The following is a 13545-nucleotide window of genomic DNA, read 5'->3' on the forward strand; positions in this document are numbered from 1 at the left end:
TTAATTCCTGCATTCTGGGGAAATTTTATGCACCAATATCTGGTAGTAATGTCCTTATATTTGTAAAGGAAAACACAAAATTCAGGCAGCAATTTAAAATATATTGAATTTAATGTAGTTAGGCGTTCAGGCATACTGTATTGCTTGCAAAAATTATCTTCATGTGGATAAACTATTCTCTTAATAAATGTTATCTCTGCTGAATCAACACATGTAGGCACGATTTATTCTTTCCTCTTCTACTCTTTCTTTTGGAAAGTAACCCGGTTAAAGGGATGTGTCCACAGGATCCATCATTTCCATGCTACCCATTTATTGTCTATGTAAACAGCGGTGCAGTGAATTGTGGTAGCGCCACATTGCGTTTTTAGAGATGGGGCGTCTTTTCCTCATTTGCGTGAAGTTGAATCTAGGGTACTTTATGCAAATCAGAAGCGTCTAGTGCAACTCACAAACTCTAGAAAGTCTCGAACAACTTTTAAAGTAACAATTGTTTCTCTAAACTGAAAACAAGATTCAGCAACTGCATGGCTTACTTCTCACTTCAGATGTTTTCAGAAACATATCTCTGTGACGTGTTTTTGCAATATAACAGAAAGTTGCCAAACTAGCAACAATGACGGTGTGGTTTGAAATCTGGGAGTGGACAGCCCACACGCGGAGTGGTACATTCATTGAGCGTCTAATGCTGGTAAGTGGCACAAACCCTCAGGTCTAAAAACGCCCCTGTGGACACATACCATAAAAGCAGTTTGCATCATTTCAGCGTTCAGTGTGAGCCTAGCGTTAGTCTTCAGAAGCACTAATCCTGATTTTTTTTTTTTGTATTTATCTTAAAAATTAGTTTAAAATACCCAAGAATAAAACTTTCTACTGTTTTCAAGCACCATCTTTTATCTGACGAGAGCCTATTTTCACCTTTAACAAACACCTCAGAGATAAAACTGTCTAACTACAGCTGTACAACAGATATCTGACTAAATATTATCTTACCGTTAACAACCAGACGAATTCCTCTGTTAACAAAAACAGCTCCTGCAACCTGGCTGGTGCAGAAATACAGCCCAGCGTCCACCTCCTCCACCTCCAGGATCTCCAGACTGATGGGTCCCCTCTCCATGTCGCCCCTGTGGTAAACATGACTGACGTCTACAGTGTGAAAGGTGACTGTAACTTCTGTCAGTTTACTTGATTTAACTGTCAGAAGAGGCAGCAGCTGATCTGAGCGCAGAAGGTACCAGGTGATCTCCACGCTGGACGTCAGGTTACAGCTGAGAGAGACGTTCTGCCCTGCCTGGACCACCAGGGCTGAGCGGAGAACGGGTGAGGCTGAAGACAGGTAACATCCTGCAACACCTTAGGAGAGCAAACAGGTGAGAAGGACAGATCAGGCTGGAGTAAGAGGAGGCTGATGCTAGGCCTGCAACTGAATACTTGATATTTATCGGGGACAATGTAGCCTTTTATTTAAGATGTCCCAATCATCGGGAGAACATATTTCATGCTGTGCACTGTGTCTCTGAGTGCTGCAGGGAGGATGTTTTTCTGTAGGCCAACCTGGAAGTCAGAAGCATAAGGCCAACGTTAGGCTATGAACTAACTACACCGTGGTCGCTGACTTCGACATTGCCACAAGGCTATAAGATAGTGTTTGACATGATGCTCCATAGTCTCATTTAGCCACTTACTGGCAACTGCCTGTTTTAAGACACATAAAACTCACAAGTGGGGTATTGACTAATGTATTTTATGTTGTAGAACAAAACGTGAAAATCTCTTAAGCTTGTATTAAGATGGAAACAGAAGATCAACAATGATAACTCATTTCCAGGTTTTGGACTTATTCCTGCAGCACTCAATTTAAACCGTTGTAACGTCGACTAATGTTGTGTTCACACCAGGCACAAATAAAACAGTTCACGCGAGTGAATTACATGTTAAGTCAATGTAAAGATGTGACTGGACACAAAGTCCCACCAGGCAGCGCGATGGACGCAGTGCGAATGACGCAAAATACGGGAATTAAGCAGTGCAAATGTGTCTGCCCCAGTTAAAAGGTACAATATTGTGACCTCCTCTACTGTCGCTTTGTTTAGTGTTGTGTGACAACTTTGGACTCTTGCCTCTAGTGCCATCTATTGGCTGTCTCTATGCCATCATAAAGAACGCATGGCAGTATGAGGGCATTTTTATTTACAAAGTTTGAAAGGGACGTATCTATTTAAAGTATAAAGTAGCCTTGGGCTGGTTTTGACATCTGGAGTTGGAGGGAGCGGCAGACGGCATGACATCTGGACAAGACGCCTGACAAGATGCAGACCGCTTTCTTTAGTGAGTCATTGCTGTGTCTCCAGCAGCTAATCAGGCACCAAATGTGGGTGCCTTGTAGTGACATGTTGCTGCATTTCCTGCTGGGATAGTGGCACAAGAAGTGGTTGTTTTTTCCAGAGACATTGCTGTTTTTCCAGCAGGGATTGAAAACTGGGTATTTTATGCTGAAACATGATCTTTTCCTGACCATTACCAAGACATTTTTGTGTAAAGTTTCAACATTTCTACAATATAATGACATGCAAATTTAATGTATCCGTGGTTTGCAGAGGCGTACAACGGCAACATTTTTTCTTCTTTTAGCGATTAGGTTGCAACATCCGAATCAACCTAACAAAGCTCCACATAAACAGCTCAAAGTGGACAGACCTTGGTCAAATCAGAAGAAATGGAGAAACGGTTCACATAAAGGAGCCATACTCCTTGATTATAATCTCCAACAGACTGCTAGAATCAAGCAGCAGCAAAGAAGGGAGAGGGTCTCCTACTTCCAGCACCTCACATCAATGCCCGCACTGCAATAAAAGCTTTGGTTCCAGAATTAGCCTCTTCGGCCATTTGAAGACCCACAGTAATGACTGACTCATACTCAACTTTGAGTGATTGCCAATGATAATGAGTGTACTGTTGGTAAGGGGCTGTTGTTCCTGGTTTGGGCTTCTTAGTTCCAGTGATGGGAAATCTTAATGCAACAGCATACAACTAAATCATAGACTGGTGGTTCCCAACTTGGAGATGAATCTGAGTCATCACACAATGATTAAAGACCTTTTTTTTTTCTTTTTTGGGGTGCACAAAATCAGCTTTATTTTCTCTGACATTTCCTTCTACTTTTTTTATTGTGAAATATCATTTTTTTAACCTTTTTAACAGTTTTAGTATAGGACACATTTCAGTTGGCACCAAAAAAGCACTGACGTTTGATAATCACCTCAAATTGCATACAAAACCTAGTGAACTCAGGGAGTCAGCATCTAAATTAGGCTAAAAATTGGGAACATTTTGCTTCCTAACACACCTCAGATCCAACTGAGCCTAAAACATCAGTTTGCACGAACCAGGCTGTACAACAGAAACATATGGGCGTGCCTTCTGAACCCCAGAGGAGAGAAAAAGGTCACAGATGTTCAGCTCAGACCTGTCAGCTTGATTTCTTTCACTTTAGTTTTGGTATTTTTAGAAAGTGTGTCTTCACCCCAGCCACCAAAACCAGCCACAACATATAATGCTTCTACATCAAGCCTTATTTTAAATTTCTGCACATTGTACCTTGGAAGTCTGACACACCCTTGAATTTGAAATCCAAGTCCTGTCTGCATTTAAAACAGAAAATAATTTTAAAAAAAAACAAGCAACAACTTACAAATTAAAGTGAGGATCCATGTAACACTTGCCATCATTCAGGAAGAAATATTCTCCAGGTGTTGTACACGAGCTGCAGGAGCACGACTGATCACCTCAACAAGTTAACACGGTGATTTTAATGGGAGGAAGTAAGCAGGGACTTTATTATGCAACAGGACAGACATACACACAGAAGAGACCACCAACACCATTACAGGGGCAGAAAACGGAAGAATCAAAATGTTCCACTAAACACACACACACACACACACACACACACACACACACACACACACACACCTCAGTCTGTAACAGATGAAACTGCAGACCTTAGGTTTCGTTTCTGTGGAGATCCGTTAAGTTATATCTGCGCATGTCATATAACCGGGTATTTTTTCAAAATAAAAGCACAACAACCGCAGTGGAGTTTTTTTTAATGTCGTGGGAACAAAAGATCTTGTTGACTCAACACATATTTTTCACAGGATTATAAACAAGTTAATATCCTGTGAATTTATTTTAATTCAGTTTAATTTAATTTGATTTAATTTTACTTTATTTCAACTTTTTTTTTATATGCCATGGTTATTCATGGGTAATTGTCCCCAATTGCTTAATTAATATTTTCAAAAACTTAAATATTTAATAGAATAATGTTGAAAAACACTATTGTTATTATTATTATTATTATTATTAATCATAACCATAACCATAATGATTATAATAATATTATTGATATTAATAATAGCAGTATTGATTTGGCTCTGCCATAAAACAAAATAGCACTTTTCAAAAACGAAACAAAGTGCTTTACAAAAAAAGGTAATGAAAATATGATAACCCCCCCATAAATTATAAAAGTGAAGTAATGATAAAAAATAATATTAGTAAAACAAGTTTCAGTAAAATAGAAATAAAGTCCCCATTGTTCTACCCTGAAGCCTGACAGCTAAGCTCTAACTCTTTCATTTCATCCGTCAGCTTGCTTAGAACCCAGATAAAAAAAAAAAAAATAATAATAATAATAAAAATAAAACAGCTCCTTTTATTTTGTAGGCTACATCGCGTACCGGAAATCGAAACTTACAGGGCTGAGGTGATAAAGTTTGATGTCAGCTGAGAGTTAGCACACCTCAAAAACCATCCTTCGGAGGAAAGAGGAGAGGACTGAACTAAGTTACCCATCAGCGAACATCATGAAAAACGTCCGAAGGCGACTATGGTAAGAAACCTCACACTTTATTTTGAAACTAAAAGCTTCCATTACAGTGAGTTTGAGTATTTACCTTTTTTTTCTTTTTAAATTATTATTATTTCCCATATATCTTTGCAGAATAATCCTAACCCTTTTTAAAATGAAATATGGCAGAAATTAAGTTGACAGGCTGCAGAATTACAATATATCTGCAGAATTAAAGCATCAGCGTCAGGATTCAGATTCAGGACCTGCAGACCGCAGGTAATAAAATCCCGCAGCTGTTTCGTTTTTCAGGAAGCCAACAAGTCTCTAGAAACGAAACTTAGTGAAATGAGACAAGGTTCACACTGATACTCATCAAGGACGGTGATGCCAGTTCAGCTTCATATTACAACATAATAATAACAGCAACAACAAATGATAAAACTAAACACAGGCCTGTTTCTTTATTCAGTATGAAGTCAGTTCTGTTCAAACATGTCATGCTGTCACCTGAGCCACCTTAATAAACATACTTTTATTTTGTGTTTTAAAAAAGACATATCCAAAGTTATTATGAAATATATATATAGGAATATACCCCGCCATACATTAGTGGAACACCCCTCAACAAATATTTGTTTCAATAAGATGAAAATATGATTATTTCTTTTAAAAATTAAAAATAAATAAAATATCTTCACACCTGCAGAAGGAAAAAAAAATGTGACCAATGAAATGTATGATCACTTAAACCTTTATCTTTAGGGACTGTTCATTATTAATTAGACGGGAGGGATGGTGCAAAAATGGGGAGGCACTTAAAATATTTTTTTTAAGTACAGCAGAGGGCGTTATGTTTTTTGATTTGGCGTAGGGGAGACACATTCAACTTTAAATGGTTGCTAGCCAGATATTGTGAAATATGCTCATTTGTGGTTGAGGGAGGGTCCTGGATTTTCCTCCTGTCACTTAGGGAGGCTCAGCGAAACTTATTTGTAGCAGCAGAAAGTGTCATACTATAAGAGAAGAAACCGAAGTCACACCCCAAGCTGCCCCCCCTACTCTGCTGAGTAAAGTACAGTCCCTTATGATGAATAAACTTAACTTCAGTCTGCTGTTTATTCTCCTATAAAATCTTATTTATCTGTTGTGACATTTGTGTGACTGACTATGAAAAGAAGCAGCAGGAGTGTTCGGTTGTTTTTCTCATGAGTCTTGTGATTTTTTTCAGGTTTTTCATATTTCTACAGTGTGTCCTGGTCGGCAGTTTAGTTGGTGAGTATGAACACAAACAGTTAATTCCACCACAGGGCTTACAGGGCTGTCGCTCTGTCATTTAAAACTGGTTTAAACTTGTGCAGTCCGGTCTCAAAGTCCTTGTTTAGTCTGAACACAGCTGCTGCGTTCTGCAGAAATCCCCTAAACACTACATGTGGAGGTCATGGAAGACTGTAAGGAGACAGAGGTGTTATCGCAGGCAGAGTTGGCATTGAAGGCAAACTGTATTAAATCTTAGTATTAGTAGGCTATAGTATTAAAAATAGACTATAAAGAATAAAAGTTCTCTCCTCAGCAGTTTCTAATGAGGTTGCTGAACTTGAGTTCAGCTCAGGCTCCTGCAAAGGGTCACCAGATAAATCTGACAGGTCATGACATGATTAATGGAACAGGAAGAGAAAAGAACAAAATAATAATAATAATAATTTGACCTCCTGGGCCTTAAATCATAATTTAAATGAAACCATCTGATATGGGGAGTGTGTCTGTGGTGGAAGTGCTGACAACTCTTAGACCCCCGACTACACGCAAAAAGGTTGCAAGCCTTCTTTTGTAGGGCTGTACTGAAAGCCATTCTTTTTACATGTGTAGCTTTTATTTAGCTGCCACAGGATGTTACTGTGACATCAGAAAGATGTTGGAGTCTTACACTGGACAGATGTTGGTGTGAATAAAAAGTAAATATAGTATATATTGTAAACAATAGTAAATATAGTACAGTAAAATTAAATGTATCTGGGTCTTCACCTCTGGGATCATTTTGTCATACCAAAGCAAGGACATTTTTCTCTATCCTCCTTCTCATCTTCCAGACTCCTCTTCCCTGTCCTCCTCCACCCAATCCCTGTCCATCACCTCTAAGGTGGGGAACCAGGCAATCCTTCCCTGCAGCTGGAAGAAGCGCCTCGGTGATGTGGCCTTGCCCTCCTGCCACATCCAGTGGGCGACCCCGGCCGACACCGTGTTCGAGCTGCGGGGGGAGCAGAAGTGGCAGGCTGAGGAGTTTGAGGGTCGGGTGGAGGTTCCCAAGGAGAAGCTGGGGTCCGGGGATTGCTCTCTGATCATCAATGACGTTCAGATTGGAGACACGGGGAGATACGAGAGCTTCATGGTGGTCGAGGGAGTGAGGTCCATAAAAACAAGGGTGTTCATTCAGAGCGTCAAGTTCACTGTGTTCGGTTAGTCATCTTTCTATTTCCTGTTCTTTATCTCACGGCCTCTACTCTCATCTCTATCCTGCCTTTGTTTTTTTCTTCTATCATCCTATCTCCTTTTCTCAGGTTATTCCTCTTTGTTTTTTATAATGCCTCCCACCACCTCTATTACCAGCACAGAGGCATTATGTTTTTGGGGTTGCTTGTCAATCCATACCTCCATTTGTCCAATTCTTGTGAAAGCAATATCTCAAGAACGTCTTGCGGGAATTTGCTCAGATTTAACACAAACATCCACTAGGACTCAAGGATTAACTGACTAGTTGTTGGCAGTCATCAGTCAAAGGTCAAGGTTAATGTGACCTCCTCTGTCTCATTCTTGTGAACATGATATCTGGGGAATGCCTTGAGAGATTTTTTTTTTTTTTTCAAATTTAGCACAAACATCCACTTTGAGTCAACAATGACTTGATTAGAATTTGGGGGTCAAAGGCAAAGGCCACTGTGACCTTGCATCAGTCTCATTTTCATGAACATGATATCTCAAGAACTCCTAAAGGGAATTTCTTTAAATCTGGCATTAATGTCCACTTGGACTCAATGAGAAACTGATTAGAATTTGGGTCACTGTGACACCGCCCATTGCGTTTTTATGAACACAATATCCCAAGAACACCTTGAGGGAATTTCATCAAATTTGGCAAGACATCCCCCTGGACAGAACAGTGAACTGATTAAAATTTTATAGTCAAAGGTCAAGGTCTGTGTGACCTTGCGTCCATCTAATTCTTGTCAATGCAATATGTCAAGAAGGCCTTGAGGAAGCTTCCTCAAATTTTTCACAAATGTCGACTTGGACTCAACAATGAGCTGATTAGAATTTGGTGGTCGAAGGTCAAAGGTCAAGGTCACTATGACCTCACAAAACATGTTTTTGGCCATAACTCAACAAATTATTATTTAACAATTATTGTGTGTAGTTGTGTCAAATGTCTGATAGGATAGAATGATGTAGCGATGGCATTTTACATGCAAAAAGCCAAAGGTCAACTTCACTGTGACATTATAATGTTCTGCAATTCCATTTTTTTATCTTGTCTTTAACCTTTCTCATGTCATCTCTTCTTGTAACTTATCTTGTCTTCTGTTTTTTTGTTTCCATCTCAGTTATTAACTTATGTTTCTCATTTTGCCATCTTGTCTCATGTCTTTCTTTTCTCATTTTAGTTTCCACCTCTATTGTAATGAAATATTGTAATCTCATATCTCAACTAATTTGTCTGCCATTCCTTATTTAAACATTTCATTTCTCCAGTTCTCATTTCTTCTGTTTCTCATCCTCTCACCTGATTCTCATTTTCAGATCTCACCTCACCCTCTCATCTCTTTGTTTCTGTTTGGATCCTACCTTTCACCTCTTATTTAATCATTTGTTTTGTCTTTGTTTTCTTCCATCTGTTTCTGTAATGTAATTTTATTCATCTCATTCTTTCTTTGTGGCTCTCCTTTTTTCATGTTTTCTGTCTTTTCTGTTTTCTCCTCATCTACCCTCATGTCTGCTGTCTCTGTTTTTCCTTTCATTCTCCTTTACAATCTGTTTAATCTTAAATGTAAAAATCTAATCTCAGGTACTGTTCACTTGTCCCAAATCTTGTCTTGTCACTTACTTAGTCTAATTTTTTTTAATCTTTTCTTTTCATTCTGCTTCGTTAAATGTTTTATTTCTTTTTGCTTCGGTCTGTTTTTTTTTTCCTATATTTTTTTTCTCACTTATATCTCATGTAGTCTCAAATGTATGTGTCTTACACAACACTGGCGTCTTTACGCTTTTGATCTTGAATGTTGCTTTTGTTTTCCCTCATAGATCACAAGGTCCTTCAGTCCAAAGGTCCAGGAGAGGACTTAGTTTTGGATCTCTACACCCGTCACTCTCTAAGAGTGGTCTTCCTGAGCAGGTAGTTCACATTTACGTCCTCCAAGCTCATCTGTGCTTCTTACATTTCACACAGCCTAGTCGCCAGAAAAAAACTTTGGCATTGTACATTTCTGTGAACCACGAATAAATCATTTTTCCAGCAGATTTTTATCCTCCAAATGTAGGTGTTTTTATTGACCTGTTGTCGTTTTGTGGGTGTTTTTTAGTAACCTGTTGTTTTTCCAGCAGATTTTTAGCTTCAGTTTTTAGTTTTAGTTGTTTTTCCAGTGGCTTTTTGGTCCCCCATCATGGGATATTTTTAGTGAGCCTTCCATGTTTTTTCAGTGCTTTTTTAAAAATTTATTTATTTATTTATTTTTTTTAAGCAAAAAAGCATTTAACAGTAAGCCCAAATGTGGGCAATTGTTAGTGAGCTATGGCTGTTTTTCCAATGGGGCAAGTGACACAAAAAGCAGTTGTTTTTCACTGAGACATTGTTGCACTTCCAGCCAGGATAGTGCTACCTACCCTGGTAATTTAAGCCAAAATATGATCTATTCCTAAACAAAACCAAGTGTTGTTTGTGCCTAAACCTAACCACACATAACCCAAAGTGTTGCTGAAAGATAATGAAACGTCAAGTTTCAATGTATCTGCTACATAATGATGTACAAATGTAACTTATCCATAGTTTGCAGACATGTATTTTTTTCTGCTGATTGGGTTGCTTTTCACCTATTCCTAGCTTTTATTTTCTTGTCTCGTCTCTGCTGCCACCCCCAAGTTACCTACGCTGCTTATTTTATTTTATACATAACTCCTACAAAATTACAGTTTGCATCAAACAAACAGATTACAGGCTGCTGGTGAAGATATGAGTCATCAGAAGAAGTCTGCTAACAAAATGGAGACTTCATGATGTGGGTTTTGGAAAAAACTTTACGTGGGGGTACTTTCCAGAGTAGGTGGATCTAAAGGTGGAATTAAACCTTCTCCCTAGTTATACTTACATCCTCTGTTGAGCTTGCCATGTCCTGTTTGCTGTACTTTTTTCTGTTTAAAGCTCTACAGCAGACACAGGAACCAGTGTGTCATATTCCAGCATCAGGCTGCAGTCAATCAAACATTTAATGAGTCATGTCAGGCTTTTATTATGCTGTGGTCCCTTTAGTTGTTTGTGCGCACAATTAGTCATCCTTTGTGAAAAGTACAGATATTGTTCCAGCTGAGCAGATAATATGTTGAATGTTTTGTTCCACTACAGATGAGGCTCTCAGGACAGCCAAATCATCAAAATGATTTTTTTTTTGTCCAACTTGTTTTTATGTTTTTAATGCTCGTTCTAACAGTCACTGATGTTTGCTGCACACACAGGAACAGCTCGGTGTGGTCCGACCTGTGGATGAGGGGGGATGCCAACAGCGAGCGTCTGCAGAAACATCCTCTGAACGAGCAGCTGACGATAATGAATTTAAAGAGCTCAGACGAAGGAACTTACAAAGTTTTGGATGAACATGGCCTCGCTGTCAGCACCGTGCAGCTCTCAGTGGAGGGTGAGACTCCCATTAATCTATTAGTCCATCTCAGCCTAAAAATGCCAAATATTCTCTGCTTCCAGCTTCTCAAATGTCAGGATTTTCTGCTTTTCTCTTTTTCATGTCTTCTTGAATTGAGAGTCTTTGGTCCAGAATTTAATCTGCATATTCAAGGTGTTATCTGGCTGCTTGACATGAACACTTACAGGCCTTCTTCACAGCTGACATTTTACTTGTCATAGCAGGAAAGCACAGCTGTTACTACTAACTCTAACAATGGCTCTGCTCTATTCAAGAGTTCCAGTGAGAGTGACAGTGCAAGCATGCACGGCACTTAAACTCTGAAATCAAGGTGCTAAATTAAAGTCAGCCATCATTAATTTCATTATTTACACTTGTGCTTTTCCTGCTGTGACAAGTCAAACTAATTTGTCCTCAAGCAGTTTTAAATGTTGATTTCTGATTTGCATCATTCTCACATGTAAGTGTTCACTGTTTCACAGAAAACTCCACAGCTCTCAAATACCACCAGATCCATCTGGAAAATCCAGTACCAACAGGTGAGAAAATAGCGTTCCTATTTTGGCAGAGTTAAAAAAATAAAAAAAAATAAAAAAAAAATCTTAATCTGTAATAACCCTCTGTCTCCACCCTCTGATGTCTCTCAGGTGATGCTGTCAAAAGCAGCAGTTCAGTTCTTCTCATCTTGTCTGTTCTTGTCATGAGTTTCCAAATTCTTCATCTCCTCTGAGAAAATGTCCTCTGCTAAATAACTACACATAAGTACAATTTAACAACTACCAGACACACTATAACCAGCAAATGAGGTACATGTTTTCTTTATTATCACTGTGTTTCATAACTTAAGCCTGAATGATATTTTTATTGAGCCAAGTGAGCCCTGTGTGGATTTTGTTGATAAGGCTCAGTTCAGAATGACAAATCTGAGTGTTTGAAGTTTGTATTTTTGTTTGTCAGGCTGACGTCTCAGAAATCTCTGGAAGCAATTTTACTGTTTTCAATTAAAATGTGGTTAAAAGGAATAGTTCTACTTTTTTAGAAAATGTGCATTTTCACTTTTTCGATTTAGATGAAACCATGAACACCACTCACATTTTGTCCATTGATTATAAAGGTGGAGTCATGGTTGTGGGTAGCCTAGTTTAGCACAAAGGCTGGAAGCGGAGGGAAACAGCTAGCCTGGCTCTTTCCGACATTCAGAAATACAACAAAATGTAATTACACGGTCTTATAATTCCACATACTGAAGTTTTGTTTTAAAAAATGTGAAAAAAATTATGTTTGGTGAATATGACTATAGAAAAAGACAACGTTGTCCATATATATGCATGCGCACATGTATGTGTGTACATTTGCCCACAGTAAATGTATGTACGTGTGCTTGTATGTACATGTGTATGTGCACATGTATACACTAATGTATGTCAGTATGTATGTATATGCATATGTATGTATGTTTGCATGTATGCATGCAGCATCTGCGTAAATACACACATATGCACATACATACATTCACGCATACATAAAAACATACACATACATACAAACACATGTACATACATATATAAATACATTAATGCCTACATACAAATGCACACACATATTATGTACATACATATCATGTTAAACTATCAAAGTGGCATCTTTGCACTTTTAACCAATTAAATACCACTCAGATTAATTTCCTGTCCTACAGATAACCAAGAGTTTATTTCATATCCATTTTAAATCTTTTTTTTAACAATTATTGTCAATAGTAATGTAAAATGTTTGGTAATAACTCAACTGTGATTTGTTTGGTGTTATGCTATTGGTCATATTTATAGAACTTACCTTGCAGTGTTTAAATCTGTTCTACCTGTATTTCAGTCAATCAACCTGAAGTCAAATAAATAGATATAATAAAAGAAGCAAACAAACTTGTGTCATATTTCCATCATTCATTTTTAAACTCCACAGACTGTTGCCTCACACTGGAATGACTTCACATACAGATCTACACAGATAAATACACCACAATGAACTCTGCACAGCTAGATAAACAAGCAAAGGCACACAACTTCAAGACTCGCTCCCTCAGTGTGTTATAACAAAGTGAACCTTTAAAGGATCAGTCTGGTGATATTCTGTATTTTTTATGTTATTGTCAATAAATCCCATTAAAGGTTTAAAATCAACAGTGAATGTATCTACTAACAACTACTGTGTGTGCATCAAAGCCTGATACATCTTTGTCTGTGCCATGCAGCTCCATTGTTGTCCATTAAAAACACATTAATGAGCCACACTGTGTCACTGGGTAACATGTTCCTTCATTCACATCAACACAAACTCAAGTTTATTTTGACTCAGTCCTACATACACCATCCTGCTGCCACAAATACTCACTAGGATATCTAATGTGGATTAGTAATGTGGAAAATAGTCCCCAGCAAATGCAATATTTCCTGTTTGTTTGATAAAAACTAAAGTGAGCAGCTATTGAAAAAAATTACATTCTATACATTTGTGTTTTTAAAGATTAGCATCTTTGGTAGGAGCCAATGGTTTTGGAGCTGAGAGCCACAGTCAGAGACAGAATTGAGAGACAATAAGAAAAATACAGAATATCAGCAGCTTTATCCTTCAACAGTCAGTCTCACCTTTTGAGGTTCATTGAAGCTGCATGGACGAAAAATGACAGTTTTTCAAGTAATGTATTTGCAAGAGCTGCCCTCTCACTAGTGCAGTGTTATAAACAGTATAAATTTTATGGTATTTATGGTTGGCTGATTAATGTCATTAAAT

The 13545-nt window shown here is 38.2% G+C and overlaps 2 protein-coding genes across 5 annotated transcripts in view; one reads left to right on the top strand and one right to left on the bottom strand.

The window, feature by feature from the left end:
* Positions 1-4031, bottom strand: part of LOC125904832 (uncharacterized) — a 15148-nt gene extending 11117 nt beyond the window's left edge. Inside the window, exons 1-3 of one of the 4 annotated variants that reach the window (XM_049602489.1) lie at positions 4005-4031; positions 3695-3835; positions 994-1356 (exon numbers count right to left, since the gene is read on the bottom strand). In XM_049602489.1, the coding sequence (XP_049458446.1) occupies positions 994-1356; positions 3695-3731 (400 nt within the window). In that variant the 5' untranslated portion in view covers positions 3732-3835; positions 4005-4031. The other 3 variants (XM_049602490.1, XM_049602491.1, XM_049602488.1) reach the window with 3 other exon arrangements.
* A 729-nt stretch (positions 4032-4760) lies between these two features.
* lgals17 (galectin 17) lies at positions 4761-12677 on the top strand. Its single transcript, XM_049603281.1, has 7 exons — positions 4761-4897; positions 6087-6130; positions 6946-7311; positions 9152-9242; positions 10577-10755; positions 11241-11297; positions 11406-12677. Exons 1-7 carry the CDS (start codon positions 4872-4874, stop codon positions 11486-11488), a joined length of 846 nt encoding a protein of 281 aa, XP_049459238.1. The 5' UTR covers positions 4761-4871; the 3' UTR covers positions 11489-12677.
* Positions 12678-13545: the final 868 nt, after the last annotated feature.

Source organism: Epinephelus fuscoguttatus, linkage group LG17 (genome assembly GCF_011397635.1).
Source record: "Epinephelus fuscoguttatus linkage group LG17, E.fuscoguttatus.final_Chr_v1".
Classification (NCBI taxonomy): Eukaryota; Metazoa; Chordata; class Actinopteri; order Perciformes; family Serranidae; genus Epinephelus; species Epinephelus fuscoguttatus.

Excerpts from the sequence above, each read along its gene's own strand:
- lgals17 (XM_049603281.1), top strand. The coding sequence starts at position 4,872 with ATGAAAAACGTCCGAAGGCGACTATG. Across the intron at positions 9,243-10,576 it reads AGAGTGGTCTTCCTGAGCAG|GAACAGCTCGGTGTGGTCCG; the intron begins GTAGTTCACATT and ends CTGCACACACAG. Across the intron at positions 10,756-11,240 it reads CGTGCAGCTCTCAGTGGAGG|AAAACTCCACAGCTCTCAAA; the intron begins GTGAGACTCCCA and ends ACTGTTTCACAG.